The sequence below is a fragment of the Macaca nemestrina genome, chromosome 2 (assembly GCF_043159975.1).
Source record: "Macaca nemestrina isolate mMacNem1 chromosome 2, mMacNem.hap1, whole genome shotgun sequence".
In the NCBI taxonomy this organism is placed as follows: domain Eukaryota; kingdom Metazoa; phylum Chordata; class Mammalia; order Primates; family Cercopithecidae; genus Macaca; species Macaca nemestrina.
The window spans coordinates 193,670,250-193,687,998 of NC_092126.1; the positions used below are offsets into that span (position 1 = coordinate 193,670,250).

At 33.8% G+C, this 17,749-nt stretch overlaps 1 protein-coding gene across 4 annotated transcripts in view; it reads right to left on the reverse strand.

The window, feature by feature from the left end:
* The window catches only part of LOC105485513 (cell adhesion molecule 2), a 1,093,059-nt gene that overhangs the window by 137,264 nt on the left and 938,046 nt on the right, over nt 1-17,749 (reverse strand). For all 4 annotated transcript variants that reach the window (XM_071089496.1, XM_011747894.3, XM_071089504.1 and 1 more), the window contains one exon: nt 5,671-5,841. In XM_071089496.1, coding sequence (XP_070945597.1) covers nt 5,671-5,841 — 171 coding nt within the window. The remainder of the gene's footprint in view (nt 1-5,670; nt 5,842-17,749) is intronic.

Consider the following 17,749-nt stretch of genomic DNA (forward strand, 5'->3'; position numbering starts at 1 on the left):
TCATTTCACCTTTCCTGTTTCCTTTTATATTCTGTGCCCTTGTACTATATATAATTTATGGTAGACAAGATAATTAGATAATTAGCATTTCATAAATGAGATGCCAGATGAGTGAGATATTCTATTTTGAACGCTTCTTGGAACATTCGCCTTCCTATCTGATAGGCCGATATAGCCTGAAACATTTAATGTAAAATACACAGAAAGGTAGTGAAAGCAAAGAGCATATAACCAACACAGGGTGATTTAAAATAAACTGACCTGGACTAGAGAAATGTACGGGTTTGTGTAGTGTAGACTGCATAAACAAGAACTTTATTATTTTTTATAAGTGAAAAAGGACAACAGCGAAGAAGACATGGAATAAAGAATCTCTACTCATATCTGAGAATCAAAAGACAATATAAACAACTGAATTAGCAAACTTTAAACCCATCTGTATTGAATATTGTCTTCTATAATCAGAATCTTATTTTTAATCTATTTCATTGTTTTGGAACTAAAGGGAGAACTGATCAAGCATATTAATTGGTCCAAAAAAGTAACAAAAAAGTACAGGGAAGAATTTAGTTTCTCTGGGCACAAAGTAATTATCTTTAAAAGAGAGTAAGGAAAGGAATGAATCTCTTTAGAAATAGTTCAATACATTTAAAAAATGTAAGTTTTTAAGAGAAAAATGGATTGACTTTATTAGTCATTTGCATGGTAACTAGAATAGAGATATAATCATCAAGAAGGTAAAGGTCAGGACTGTCAATTGACCATTTAACCCCTTAAAAAGATATAATTTTAGTAACAATTGGACCCACACGTTTTTCTGTTATTTTAAATATACATGATATATTTCTTATTTTCATTCATTATTAACCTAATTAATTTCATTTAAACACAATTTTAACACATCAGCTTATTTCCCTCTCTTCCTTCCTTCCTTCCTTCAGCCACTCATTCCTTCCTTTCCTTGATGCTCAGATCGAATTGTTTGGGTGCACATGCAGGATCTCCTCTACAAGCTCTTTTAACTATTTATTGCTTTAAACATTAATAACCTTCATGTGTAAATAGTGACTCATTTTTATAGGCAAAGCCCAGTACTGTTAAAGGAAGTACTAAAAACATTAACGATAGCATAAGATTTCATGATGAGATGAATTATATATAAAATGTACTTTACTATTCACACATTTTTAAAATTTGAACCCTTATTTTTCTATATTTTCAGTTCTTTTGTTACAGTATTAAAATGCTTTTTCAGGAAAAAAACGCAACAGTCTGACATATTTTAGTTTTCTGTCTCTTGCGCTTTTCATTTTCATTGAGTTTTTTTCATGTAATTTTTGTCAATGATACATACAGAAAATGAATATTCAGTCATTTTCTTCTTTTCTGTGTTTTGTGTAGAGTAATTTCTATGAGTGCAGATATATTATTTCTACTGAGATTTAAATAATATCGGACTCATACAATTTGTTCTTCTAAAAATTAACTCACAGATAAAAAGTTATTTTACAAAGAAATCTGTGTGAAAATGGGAGGACGAATTTGAGTTTTCATTGATTAATTTTTAAAAGTGGCTTTTCCCACTGCTCAGTTGTGAAGCTTGCTCTTCCCGATTATGTGAAATCTGCAGGCATTTGTGATTCACTGTGAAAGTTCTGCTTTTCATTTTCTTAAGTTTCAGTTTTAAAAGAAATCTCTTTCATCATGGTGGCAGCATTTAAATGTATGATTAATATTTTATTTTTAAAAACGTTGCTCTGCTATATTTTACAGGCTAGATTCATATAAATTGTATATCACAAGGTTATAGACTTAACATAGTTAAGCTCTTGAAATATAATTCCTCCTGCTATACTTTTTTCGTTATACTCTTGGCATTGTATGCTTAACTTTAATTTTCTTATTGCTCACCAAACTTAGGTTTCTACAATATCACAGGATTTTTATTTCAGATGTAGTCATAGCTGTTTCCATTACTGTAGGAATATATATTTATTCTTTTGACTTACCACTGAAAACAATATCATCTCTGTGGATCCGAAATGCTGAATGTTCCTCCATTTGGGCCAGCCTTTTAGGATTTTCCTCACAAGAATATTGTCAGACAATGGAGAACTACTAAATCCTAGATTAACCCATCTTCTTCCTTTCCAAGCCTGAGCTCTACTTTCCCTCTTCTCATTCATGGAAAGTTCCATATCATCTAGATTACACATGTGGATCTATGTGCAGCCATGATCGACTGTCTCCGGAAACAACCATTGAGAGGCTGTTACCGTTATTCTAAGATCTTTATGAAGACCACATGGATTTGCTCCGTTTGCTCTAATTTTGACGCTGACTGTTGCTCAATGTCTCCTTTCCACCCTCTACTCATTTAGTCTCTGGGGAATGTTCTGCATGCTTAAAGAAACGTTTAGCATTATCATCAGTTAGTTTTAATTAACTTCACGTACTTGAATGATGGTATGCTAGATGCTAGGAAAATAATTCAAATAGATCTGGTTTCTGCCTTCTAGCCATTTACATATTAAACCGTGATAGAATGAGATGCTATTTTTAATTGGCTAGCCATGAAAAGTGTAACATTTTTAATATAAAACTTCCTTTAAAAATTAGATAATTCAATTGCCTTCCTCCATGAATTTTTACTCATTCATACATATTGAAATATGGTTAATAGCTAAAATGCTCAAGAATTGTATAATACTTCCATTTTGGATTTCCAAAGTCATGAAAATGACCTTGGCAGCTGACATACAGGCTAAAATATTCTCAATAGACAATTTTCCAGAATGTGTAGAGTAATCAAATAAAGGTAGTCTGTGACTGTGGCGTGGAATAAAACAAAGACAAGTTCATCTTATGACCAGGAGTGAAACAAGACAGAGACCAGGACCCTTGATGTCCACAAAAGTTTGCATAATTAACTATTGTTTCTTTATAATAATGAACCTACAATATTTTCACTTTTTAGCTAAAGTTACTCATACACTCATCATTGACATGCTCCTAATCCTGAGAACACACAATCCAGAAGCACAGCCTAACTCCTATAACAAGTCTCTTCTCACTGTTTCTTACCTCCATCCAGAGATTCATCTGCTGTGTTTTCTCCTTAGCCAAAGAAACTTAAATAAATCTAGTTTTGCTTGACTATTGGTAGACTTTTGGTGATCTGTGACTGGCAGTGTCTTCATAGCTCTTATGACTGACTTTTATTATTTTATTTAATTATATGTTGGAATTTACTGTTAACTAAGTAGTCAACTATTATTTTAAATTTAGTTTTACTTTGCATGTAAATATTAGAGTTTAAATTAAAATGCTGTTGATATGGGTCCTTTAAAAATATTGTTACACGGCCGGGCGCCGTGGCTCCCACCTGTAATCCCAGCGCTTTGGGAGGCCGAGGTGGGCGGATCATCTGAGGTCAAGAGTTCAAGACCAGCCTGACCAACATGGAGAAACCCCGTCTCTACTAAAAAGTACAAAAAAAAAAATGAGCCAGGCGTGGTGGTGCGCATGCCTGTAATCCCAGCTACTCGGGAGGCTGAGGCAGGAGAATTGCTTGAACCTGGGAGGCAGAGTTTACGGTGAGCTGAGATGGCGCCATTGCACTGCAGCCTGAGCAACAAGAGAGCAAAACTCCATCTCAAAAAAAAAAAAAATAATAATAATAATAATATATTTATAGTTAAAAAAATTTTGTATTTTGAGAGACCCACTGATGTAAGAAAAAGAAATAGGAAAAGGAAGACAATTGACATTTATTCAGTCTATTAAATGTCATGAACTTGACTTAAGTTCAAGGAATTAATTCTCTAGCTTATCATCACATCCCTACAGGAATGACTCCTCTAGTTTATAACCAAAGCTCAACCAGTTGCAGTAATTTTCCCAAAGCCAAAATACAAATAAATGTCAAAATTGACAGATAATCTCCATGTGGGCGCCACAGTATGCTTCTTTCTGAATTTGCTTTAAGGAGAATAGGAGTAAATTACTAAAACTAACCTAATTGAAATCATTTAAACATTATAGTATTTTCAATAACTACTAAACTAAGAATAATTTTTAAAACAATAAGCATATTATAGTCAGCTTTATATTTTCCAAATAAAAAGTAACCAAAAAATTCTAGTTCACCTGGCAATTCTCCAATCTTTTCTCCTAACACTCTGTATTTTTCTCCTAGTCCACTCTACTCCGGTATCACTGGCACCCTTGCTATTCCTAGAAATAAAAACAGTAAACTTGCTACCTCAGGGTCTTTGTGCTTGCCCTTCCCTCTGCATTACACCAACACACATAGTCGCTTTCCTTAATCTCCATTTCCGCCTCTTGACTGCCCTCCTCTCCTTTATTTTCCTTGCTGCCATGTGCTTATCAATATGTACTTAGTACTTACCAATATGTAACATGTGATATGTTGCATTTATTTATTTATTTTCATCCCTACCTAGAATGGAGGCTGTAAGAGAAATGAAGTTTGTTGGTGATAGTGGAGGTGATTATTTTGACACTTTGGAGACAAACTCAATTTGTGTTTTTGTGTGTCTTGGTCATTGCTGTAATCCTAGTGCCCAAAACAATGCCTATTACATAGTAGCCGCTAACAAATTTTGTTGAACAAATAAATGAAAACAAAATGCAATGAAACATATTGAAACAGTACTTAGAGTTTAGCATTTTAGGATTTGGTGTAATTGCATATCACACACAAATTCTAAGCTCAAGCTATAATTTTGTCACAAATAGAAAGAGAAAACAAAATCTTCATTACCTAGAAAATCAAATACTGCAATTTAGAACATATTATCTCCCATACCTAGAAAATCCAATACTGCAATTCAGAACATATTATCTCCTATCCTCTATTCTTTTATATTTTACTTCACATATTTCAATTCATTCATTTTTATTTTGATTAGTATATATAATTGTCTACTAAAACCTTGCTAAGTACTAAAACTGCCATGATCACAAGTTTGCTAGTTGTGTGACTCAGCCTCTATAGTCTTCAGAATCCTTGTGTGTATCTTGTGACTAATGAGAGTAACTACTCAGGGCAACTATTAGTAAATGAGTACTCAATGACATAATACCAGCAAAACATTTAGCACTGCCCCTGGTCTATTAGGTTCACAAAATTAATTTTGTTCTTATTGATTATGAATAATGATGATGAAGAAAACATAATAAATATGTTCCTATATTTATACAACATTAGTATATACCACATAGAAGGTAAAACTAGTCTAACTTTAAAAAGCATAGCTGAGAAGCCACATTTGCATAGGATAAAGTTATTTTAATATAACACTGTTCATCAAAGCCCTCTCAGATTACCAATTCTCAGTGATTTTGCCCAAATTACCACTTTTTCTCCCCCACCCTTACGTGCACACCTACCTAAAGCCACAATTTGAAACATAGGGGTATTAACCTTATACATCTCCTTCAATGTTCCTCACTGTTACAAATGAAACTCAGGCAAGGAGTGTTTTCCTTTGAACCTGATTAATACCAGCGAGTGTAGTTTTACTTCATTTTGCTGTGGATTTTACTGCACCTTTACTATGACTTCAGGTAGTTTTGAAATGATTTGAGATGCAGATGAAGAGATTTGCTGCCGAGATAAAGGAGGGGGAAGCAGTGTTTACTTACAGTGTATTTCTAGCACCTGCATGGCTACCTGCGGGGTGGCATTGAGGGATTCGTGATCTACTCTGCAGATGACCGCCACTCCATCATCACTCCGGTCCACTCGGAAGTCCAGTGTGCTGCTGACAGTGAATGTCTTGCGATTTGCATCCTCTTCTTTTAAATATTTTACATCTGAAAATAAAATATGAATTTTAAAATGTGACACCTTTCAAAATAAAACAGATTGCAGTTATTCAAGATAATGGAAACACCTTCTCCCTATCTTTATCAATTTTTAAGAAGCAAACATTTGTGATTTTAACATTTAATCTATTTCAATTCAATTAAATAAAAATATACTTACTATAAAAATAAATTCTAAGGGTTAGATCCAGAAAGACAATAAAAGGGTAGGGCGCAGCAATTTTATTTCTTTGGTCTCAGGCTTACCTAGCTTATAATCTGTCACAAGATACTCTTACATACTCCATTAAAACAATGTATATCATCTTACAAAAGTAGTCTTTCTTTTCTCTTAGCTGTAAGTTTTACTAAAACATAATCTTAATTTTCTGAGCCACAAGCACAGTTGGGAAGGGCAAATTTACAACCATATGGCTGTGCTTAAAATAAAGCACAATGCATTTGAAATATAACTTTAACATGAACAATGTGAGGTGAACATAAATTGCTAAAGAATACTTAGGATGAGAAAGTTGTCATCTTTGGAAAGAAAAGGAGCACAGTCATCTGAATATTTTGAATACTTAAGTATATATTTGCAGTGAAATTTACATTGAGATGAATGCTCTTCACTTGGCTGAGGAATTTATTTCAGCATGAATAAGAGTACTTTCTACAAGATGTGAATTCATTTATCGATATTTAAACTTGCTGTGCATGATTTAGATCCATCGTTAAATGGTGCACTAAAGGATTATTTGTACTCTGTGGAAAAGAAGTTTAATAATACTTTGCTTAATTTGTAATTTCTCAAGTCTGAAGTAGCTGATAAGAAGAGGATAATTTTAAAGGTTTAGAAATCAAACTGATAGGATAAGGTTAAGGTATCATTATAACAACATCTTAAATTTAGTTGATAGAAAAATGTATTCAATTTTCTTATGCTTTCTGTCATTTTTTTTCATCATTCAGTATCAAATAAACTTTGATATTGTCAGGAAATAAGTCCTTTCACATAAAATATTTGATTTTAACACATATTAAGTAATTTATTTTAAAAACATTTTAAAATGTATTAATAACAAAAATGAATAAATTCAGTTTCTCAATCTTTGTGCCTTATGCAAAGATTGGATTTGCATGTAATATTTGATTAATAGACATATGCAAGGTTCACTATCACTTATTTCAGAAGTATGAATTTACCATATTGAGTGATTTTAAAGATAAATAAAATAACCATTAGTAAAACACAAAATGGATAGACATGTCTTGTTCTTGAAAATGTGTTTGTATTTGGGTTCACATATTAAGGGAAAACGACCTAATTAAGATTTTTACCTCAAAATGTTTTATATATGTTAGGCAATTCTGAAGAGTAAGAAAATCTCGGCCGGGCGCGGTGGCTCAAGCCTGTAATCCCAGCACTTTGGGAGGCCGAGACGGGCGGATCACGAGGTCAGGAGATCGAGACCATCCTGGGTAACACAGTGAAACCCCGTCTCTACTAAAAATACAAAAACTTAGCCGGGCGAGGTGGCGGGCGCCTGTAGTCCCAGCTACTCGGGAGGCTGAGGCAGGAGAATGGCAGGAACCCGGGAGACGGAGCTTGCAGTGAGCTGAGATCCGGCCACTGTACTCCAGCCTGGGTGACAGCATGAGACTCCGTCTCAAAAAAAAAAAAAGAAAATCTCTAACATTTAGAAAGGAGAACAGAAGCATGAAATCTCAATTCCATCTTTTAACTGAAAGTAAATCATGCAGGAGACAGAATTCTATGCAGAAGTTTTTATAAACGTGTGTCCTGTGAAATATCTCATCTCATTTTTACTAAAGTCATTTACTAAGATTTTGGCACTTGAAAATTAGATACAATTCCATTAAAAAATGTTAAATAAAAGACACAATGACTTTTCAGCCAAAATATGTCAGAACAATTCAGATGCATTAATGATTCTTTGTTTATATTTAAAATATTATAAGGTTCTTTTACTTTTCAGTTTCATAGATTTATACAAATATGTTGCCTCATTTTTACATTTATTTTCTTTTTTTATAACTCTGTGCCCAATGTTTACTTGTTCCTAGCTCTAAGCAGTGTCAGAGTGAGAAAATATCGATCTCTTGACAAATGATTCTTATAATTATGCTGCACAATATATGAGAAATTACTGCAAAGTATTACTGCTGGTTGTTTACTTTTTATAACAGCTGCACTTTAAGAACTCATACATCTGCTTCTTTTAGCTGTTTCCCTTACAAAAGTAGCATTTAATGTAATATTAATTGGACACATAAAATTTGATAGCAACTGTATAAATCATAAAATGTTAATGAACTCATTCAAGTAAAATTTTAAAAAGTGTAAATTTGTTGATTTTAATATTGGCTAATGTGATAGATTATAGGGTTACCTGAAGCCTTAAGATGAATAGAAAAAACATTGAAAAGAGCCAATCATAGTATCTTTTCTCATATTTTAGGCTGACCTTCTTCCCCAAAGAAATGAATAGGAAAGATACTTAAAATATATCTCTACTTTCCTGTTCTATATTTTTAAAATAACGATGCATTACACAGTTATAGAGTCAACAGAAATTTTCTTTACATTGCATAGTTTATTTGCTGATACTATATGTATCCTCCTTTCAGGTTCTATTCATTTTCCTTTCTTTTGCATGACAGTTATATTACATGGTGATTAAGAATAGCCTTCTCAAAATGCAACGCACATATGATCTTGTTAAAATGCAGATTCTCATTCAGTAGGTTAGGGTGTGGAGTCTGAGAGTCTGCTGCTGGCCCACAGACCATATTTTGAGGAGCAAGAGTATAGTGCAAACATTTGACACTGGAGACATAACTAAAGGTGGACTGGGAATGTTGGCACTTACTCTTCCCATCTTTTTCTCTTTTTCTCTCTCTCGTTATTTTTTAATTGTTCCTCTTCAAAAACTTCCACTGGACATTATATATATATCTATATATACACACACACACACACACACACCTCTCTTCATTTTACATATTTCAAAATATATATATACACACACACATATCTTCATTTTACATATTTCAAAATATGCACGTCCTATATATTATGTAATGTGTTAATGAAATGACTAGAAAACCTTGAGAACCAACAAGAAACAGAGGAACTTGCAGAATTTCTTTCATAATCCACTTCTAATCCACTCCTCCTACTCTCTCTACTAGATCTTCTGGACATTTAAATAGTCAAAACGGTGGTCACTCTTGGTGAGTCGGGTGGGAAACTGACTGGGAGAGAATATATTCGGGTTTTCTGGAGTTATGGAAATGCTCTACATCAAAAGGGGTGTGAGTTCATCTGCTTTGTAATTTGTGTCAAAATTTTATAGTTAAGATTAGTTCATTTCAATGTATGTAAATTTTCCCTCAAAAATCACAACTGTAGGCTGGGCGCGGTGGCTCACGCCTGTAATCCCAGCACTTTGGGAGGCCGAGGTGGGAGGATCACAAGGTCAGGAGATCGAGACCATCCTGGCTAACACGGTGAAACCCCGTCTCTACTAAAAATACAAAAAATTAGCCGGGGGAGGTGGCGGCGCCTGTGGTCCCAGCTACTCGGGAGGCTGAGGCAGGAGAATGGCGGGAACCCGGGGGCGGAGCTTGCAGTGAGCCAAGATGGCGCCGCTCACTCTGGCCTGGGCGACAGAGTGAGACTCCGTCTCAAAATAAAAACAACAAAAAAACATAACTGTAAGTTATAGTAATAATTACAATTGAGTGGAGAGTAATTAGAGGGATAGATGAAAAAAATGGCTGAATGTTGATACATTTAAAACTGCTGATGGCATGCAGTGTCTCATTCTATTATTGTGCTTACTTTGCATATGTCAGAAATTTTTCTATAATAAAATTTTTAAACATAGCGAACGAAAAATTCCTCAAGTATAACTGTTAATGAAAATTAGTTGCCTGAACATTTCTTGGTAAAGTCTCAAGATAAAGGACTTTCTATTAGTTTTTATATTAATCTTTATAAAATTTAAATTGTAGAATAGCAATATCCTTATATTCAGGAGATTAGATCTTTTGTCTTAGCAAGAACTAAGGTGAAAAGAGAAATAGCAAATGTAAGTTTGAGCGCTGGAGCACCCAAAGTGAATAAGTTTAAATGCCTCAAGTTAGGCTAGCTGGGGAAAAATAAATAAATAAATAAATAAATAAATAAGCAGCCAAGATATCTGGATTTTCTTACATCCAATTTTTTTCACAAAATATATTTCAAGAGATACTTTCATATCTATCTTCCCTAGGTTTATAATATTAGGCCACCAGGCTCTATATCTAGTTTCTGGCCACTTTTAGACTGAAGTTTTGGAAAAAGAAAATCCTCTTAAGTGAAGTTTCTAGAGAAGTTGCCTTGTCTCCACAGTGATGCTAATATACCTTGAGTAGTATAATCTCAGCTACTTTGGTTTCTTTGCTTTCTCCACTTTTGCAATTTTGGTGCTATTTATACAGACTGAAAAAGAACATATCTTCACTTTTTTTTTTTTTTTTTTTTTTGAGACATAGTCTCATTCTGTCACCCAGGCTGGGGTACAGTGGTGTGATCTTGGCCCACTGCAACCTCCGTATCCTAGGTTCAAGCGATTCTCCTGCCTCAGCCTCCTGAGTAGCTGGGATTACAGGTGTGCGCCACAACGCCCAGCTAATTTTTGCATTTTTTGTAGAGATGGAGTTTCGCCACTTTGGTCAGGCTGGTCTCAAACTCCCGACCTCAGGTGATCTGTCTGCCATGGCCTCCCAAAGTGCTGGGATTATAGGTGTGAGCCACCGCGCCCGCCAATACCTTCACTTTTATAATGAAATACTTTCCCCAAATCCTGAAATAGACCTCTTTATCAGCCACCTACCTAGACTAGGCCAGTTCTTTTTAATCCATTCCAAGTTAAATAGACCATACTGGGGACAAGGCAGGATTTAGAAACTGAAACTTCCATGCGTTCTCATCACTTGAAGGTATCTCTTAGGAATTATGTAGGCTATTAAGTGGCACATCCTATTTGGGTCTTGAATTCTCTGACCATGAGCAAAACAGCATGGTCTTAGTGTGTCCCAAACAGTTATGCTTATATGGAACTGGAACTTTACTATTATTTTCAGAAGTAGGGTTTCTTAAAGTGGTTTTTGATGGATAACATGATAGTTTTGGGGGAGGAATCAAGGAATTTAGTCTGAATCCACATAATTTTTGTCAGTGGTCCTTTAGTGATTTTTTGCCATAACCAGTGAGCTAGATTCATGACCTCATCTCATAGAGAACAGAAAATGTACGCATTACATGAGAGTTGGCTTTATTGTCAAAAATTAGGAGTGAACCAACTCAGTGGAGAACTGGACATGTGTAATTACTGCTTCACAGTTCTGCAAATCAAACTTCTGAAAACTAAATACAACTTCCCCATTATTTCTTTCTTAACTGACCTAAAGTAACTATGTCTGGCTAACTCATTCAGTAACTTCAACGCATACTTTAAAAGGCAATTTGTCTTAGAGGAAATGTCAATACTTTTTTGTGTGTATCTTAAGGTTAAATGTTCAAAGATATTTTACAAAACACTTTTCTTTAATGTTCAAGCAAAGCTTTTCATTTTGTATTTGTTTTAAACTGTCTCTAGACCAAACATAGTAAGACTGTATTTTATACTGTGTAACTTTAAAGTCTGGTAACCACATTCATTTGTGCACTGAAAAAGACCTCAAACAAATTCTTGCGGCAAATCTCATTCTTGCCTTTGAGCACCCCTTCATACAACTCCTGTCTGAAATAGGGTAGATTTTTAAAAGTCCTTATAATTTTCAACTTTTTTAAGGAAGTACCAGTCATAATCCTGGTTCTAAACTGACTCTTACAGGTATGGCCCCACCATTAATTGGCAACATGGATAACCATCCCACTTAGCAAGGAATAGTACTGAAATTCAGCTCTTCTTAATAGATCTGAAAAGGTCAGATGAGAAAAATAATGTTTATGGAGGATTATTAAGAGGAGATACTTCATTTATCTAAATATCAAAGTCTCTTTTTCAGTTTACCCAGACAAGTAAAATGTCAATGCTTTTCATAAAATTTATCTTAAATGTTATTTCCCAGATCTACATTCAGAGGTGCTACAAGAACCAGGTATATATATTACCTGACTCGAACGAAGCCTCAGGGTGAGCTCTGTATTTGTCTACATTAGAATGTCCTTTCTCCTCAAACATATTTAAAATGATGTTTCATTGCATGTCCAAAATATAATAAAATGTGGCAGAAAATTATTTTTAAGTCTCTTCAGTAGAATAAGCTTTAAGAAAATAAAAATATCTATGCATTTGAGCAATTTCTGTAGCAGCAGGAAAGTGTGACTTCTTTGAAACATCTATGATGATGCAATTTTCTGGTAATCAAACTATTTGTTTCATGAAGTCCTGCGCATTCAGCACATGTAAGAATAAGCAACCTGCCCCTCATCTACCTGTAGTGAAAATGAATAAATGAATCACTTGCATCAGTAAAACATTGTAAAATGCTAAGTTTCTGAATATATTATAATATTTCTATGTACCATGTACTACCAGGGTTTTAAAATTATTTTTCAACAGGTTACCTTGTATTCTGAGAATCACATCATTTAAAAATTAAAATTACCCATTGGGACGTTCACAAGGTTCAATATAAATTATGTATTCATAAAATAAAGGTTAGATTAAATTTTTAACTTTGTTATTTTCTTTTTTACTATTTTTCTTTCTCTTTTCATTCTTTCTCTTCCTTCTTCTCTCCTTTTTTTCTTTCCTCTGCAGAAATTCCTAATTTTTATATTTCTCTATAGTTTGTATAGCCAGAATCTAAGACAGTATCTGAAACATCATAGATGCTTAATAAGTATGTTTTCAATTCATTAAAATAATGGTTGCAATCAGCCAGGTAAAGCTTCTTTTCCTTCTAGTAAGTAGATTTGTTCTATGTCAATATGTGTAATTTGGGGACAGTTGTCAGTCTTTAATTGATTGTCTTTGTAGTATATCTCTTTTTAAATCCTCTCATCAGTTTCTGTATTGGAAGAGTACAAAATCTAGAGGGATATGACAAAATATCTGGAATTAGACAGACTAACTGTTTTCTTTTATTCAGATCTGTATTTGCCCTTTGTTTGTCAGTTCTGTCTTTGCTATTTTCCACAGCCATTGTAATTCTCACTGCAGACCACTGTAATTCTCACTGCAGACGACTGTAATTCTCACTGCAGACCACTGTGATTCTCACTGCAGACCATTGTAATTCTCACTGCAGACCATTATAATTCTCACTGCAGACCAACTAGATTAGAGTCCCATTTATCGAACTTCCTCGAGTTGGGAGTTCAGGCATTTAACCATAGACAACAGGCGGAAGAAAGGAGATTGGCAATATCGCTAAAAAGAAAAAAATTAAATGGAAAATTACCGAGTTAAAAATATACCTAGCTGTTAAATCTTTTCAATTTGTATATATTTTTCCATATAAATTTTACAAGGAAAAGGGGAATAACATTACTAAACATTATCTATACTTACTTACAGGGAAAAAGAAAATTATAAAATAATTTCATCTCCTATAGAGGCAAAAAATAAAGATATTTTTTGAATATAAAATAAGAAAAATACAGGTTTTATCTATGAAAAATTAGCAGGAAGTGAGAGCCAAAAGGATATGTAAGCATAAAGAGAGGAATATATTTTTAAGGAGATAAATTAGAATAATTTATGAGTCAATATCATGAAAATATATGAGTACGAAAAAGAAATTGGGGGCAACTCCTGAACGTCATGCTAAATAAGTAGCTCTGCAGACTTTCTCTCCAGCTAAACAACCATAACTAGTGAAAACTATTTTAAAACACACATACATATTTCAGGTCTCTGAAAATTGTGCTAAGGGCTTATAGCAAATGAACAAATAATTATTTTAAAAAACTAGAAATCTTAGTAAGAACAGATAGAGTCTGTGGTATTTGAACCATACCTTGCTCCCTAATTCAACCTTATCCCCAACTCGGCATGAGAAAAACCGGGTAGATATACCCAAGGTGGAGATCCACGTTTCCCCAACCAAGGACTACGGTCCTTTCCAGAAGAGGCAGGCGGCCAGCATTTCTTATTTCACTCATTATTACTCTTGGTTGCAGAGCCAGCATTCCAGGTGGTGTGGCTGAAAGGTTGGGGCTGTCTTCTTTCTCCCAGTCCCTGCTCATATGCCAAGAATAAAGGGACCCCAATAGCTCTCACTTTAGCTCACTCACAGAGGGGAAATTTCAATCCAGAAGAGACAAAACAAGAAGACCAGAAGCTACCACCATTTTGCCCAGGGAAGAAGCCAGCTATAACAGGGAAGTGTTTTTCTGAACCTCTCTCTAAGGAAACCAAATATTTGGAACAGAGTTGGGGGAAGTTCAAAGTGGAGACTTTGGAGGAAAGCAAGTAAGAAAGCCCTTGTGTCTAGATGAGATAAGCACGCTAAACCACAGACCATCTAGTTTATAAAAGAAAACCAGAGGAAGAGACAACTAGCAAGGGCCTTCCTGTCGTCACAGGTTAGAGAAAATGTCAAAGACTGGCCTCAAGAAAAAACAAAACGAAACAAAAAAACCCAGCAAAGGATTCTGGATTTAAATGGATCAAGCTGTGGAACACCTTATGCACATAGCATTATTGAAAACAGTAGTGCAACCAGCTGGCAAACAATGAAGGGGGATCACTGGGTGTGATACTAACATAAGCAGAGAGCTTAACGGAGACGACAGGAAAGAAAGACATTCAGTGAGAGTCCTTCTGAAGCCATTATCATCCTAGGGGGACTGTGCACGTGCCAAAGCCTGTGCTTCCTGAGGAATGACATCAGAGACTTCACACTGCAATGGAAATAGCTCCTCCAAATCAATAAACAATAAGCCAAGCAAAACAGGTACTTTTACAAAGGAACTCCAAAAAAACAAGGAACTCCTTTGACAATTGACTTTTCATCAAAACCGATGAAGGTCAGAAGGTAGTTGGGTAGCATATCCCAAGTGCTCAAAGAAGGAAAAAATGTCAAATAAGAACCTTACATCCAGTAAAATTATTTTTTGAAAATGAAGGTAAAATAAAATATTTTTCAGGTAAACAAAATCTAAGAGAAGTTATTAAAGCAGTCCTGCCTTATAAGAAGTGTTAAAGAAAGTTGGGCTAAAGAAAGTGATCTCAGATAGTTAAACAACAACAACAACAACAACAACAAAGCACCAGTAAAGGTAATTTTATAATTAAAAAGAGGTTAAAATGGCATGTTTCTTCTCTTTTCTTCTCTTAAGTGATTAAAAAATAATAATCAGAACAAAGATTCTTCAGGAAAACAAAACTAATAATGTAAAACAATCATTTACCATTGTATTACAGGGTCTATAACATATGAAAATGCAATATATTTGACAATAACAGGACAAAGGAAGTGGATAAAAGTAAGTTTTTATCCTGTTTCCTGAAAGTAGTCATTATATAAAAAGTCTTCCAAGGTAATCTTCCAAGAGAATAACCAGTCTTACTTTTCCGTCACATTTTCCGTCACAAAATCATAAGGAAATGATTTTAGGTGGTAACTTGAATTTGCAGGAAGAAATTAGGAGAATTAAAAACATATATAATATGTTTCATGTGACAAATTTTAGGTACTTGCTATCCTTGCTTTACTCAGCTTCATTAAAGACATAACAGTATATGAAGTAGTAGTTGTAACCATGTGTTGTTGTGTTTTTAACATAGTAAAATGTAATATGTTTAACAACGATACTACAAAAATGGTAGAAAGAGCAAACAGCTATATTGTAGTAACGTTTCTGTATCTTCTGAATTAGGTTATTATGAATCTGATTTAGATTCTGATAAGGTAAGATATATGATATGCCTGAGAGCATCTACCAAAAATATAATTGAAAAACAAAGTGAAAAATTGTTACAGGAATTAAAATGTTAAACTAAAAAATATTTACTTAATATAGCATAAAGTAGTAAAGAACGAATACAAAACAAAAATTACATAAAACATAGAAGATAAATGTAAAATCGTGGATGAAAATAAACCTATATCAATTATTATAATATCATACATGGAAATTAACCAATATCGATTATAAGATTACTTGTAAGTTGATTAAAAATTCAATCAAAAAGCAGAGATTATAAAACTGGATTTCTTAAATGATCAAAATATATGCTTTCTACAGGAGACACACTTTAGATCTGAAGATACAAATGGACTGAAAATAAAAGGATAAAAAAGAATATGTGATACAAACAGCAAACAAGAGAAAGCTAGACTGACTATATGAATAGCAGCCAAAGCAGATTTTAAAATAAAATATATTATTAAAATAATGGAAATCATTTCAAAATGATAGAAAAGACGACCCATTAGAAAGATATAACAATTATAAATACATATACATCTACATAAAGAGAGCACCTAAGGTATATGAAGCAGAAACCATTTAGCCCAGCAATATTATTCTTAGGAATATATTCAAGAGAACTGAAAGCATATTTCTACACAAAACCTTGCACCTAAATTTTTATAGCAGAGTTTAAAATAGTAGCCCCAAAGCATAAAAACTCAAATGTACATCAACTAATGAATGAATAAATAACATATGGAATATGCATACAATGATATATTACTTGGCAATTATAAAGAATTAAGTACTGATATATGCTACAACACAGATGATATTAGCTTGTGCTAAGCTAATCACGAAAAACACATTATATATTTTTGTAGATGAAATGTCCACAGTCGGCAAATTTATACAGACAGAAAGTAGATTTGTGGTTACTTAGAGTTGGGGTGGAGACAGTTGGGGAAAAGTTGTGAGTTATCACTAATAGGTTTCTTGTAGAATCATAAAAGTTTAAAATTGATTGTGGTGAGCGTTTCATAGTTCTGTGAATTTATTAAAAAACTATTAAATTGTATACTTTACATGAATTTGATGACATTAATTATATCTAAATAATGTTGCTATGTGAAAATAAATAAACATAGCTAACAACATGTTTGGCTTCAATTTGGGAGGTATACAAATAACACTTTAAATTTAGAATTATTGATTGAAGAGAAAAATGTGACGGAAAAGTAAGATTGGTTATTCTCTTGGAAGATTACCTTGGAAGACTTTTTATATAATGACTACTTTCAGGAAACAGAGCATTTTGTTTCCAAACTAGTAAATAAAATAGTAGACAGTGAATGCACTTGAACTTCATGATCCAACTGTAACCTATACTATAACATAAGTAAAATAATCTATCTCAATCAACTTCCCATTACCAACACAAATGGAAGGTAATTTACCAAGTCATTTAGATACTGCTACACTAAGATGTCAATTTGATCATATTGTGAAAAACTGGATCCAATGTCTTTTTATGTTTGTTTGTTTTTGTTTTGTTTTGTTTTTTGAGATGGAGTTTTGTTCTTGTCACCCAGGCTGGAGTGCAATGGTGCCATCTTGGCTCACTGCAACCACCTTGGCTCACTGCAGGTTCAAGCAATTCTTCTGCCTCAGCCTCCCCAGTAGCTGGGATTACAGGTGTGCACAACCACGTCCAGCTAATTATTGTATTTGTCATAGACACAGTGTAATCAAATAATTAATTCATTAATTTTAGTAAAATATGATTCATAAATTTTGTAAAATATCTTATGCATGCAAAGACGGTCATTAGCCAAAGGTAATGGGAAAAGCTACCTTCTCCCACTATGTGCACAAGGATCATGAAGTGAATTTCCATGAAAAATCCAAAGTTAAAGAATGAAAGAGGTATTTTTCTTCGCATATGAAGAAGCCGTAAAGGATTTTTTTGAAATAACC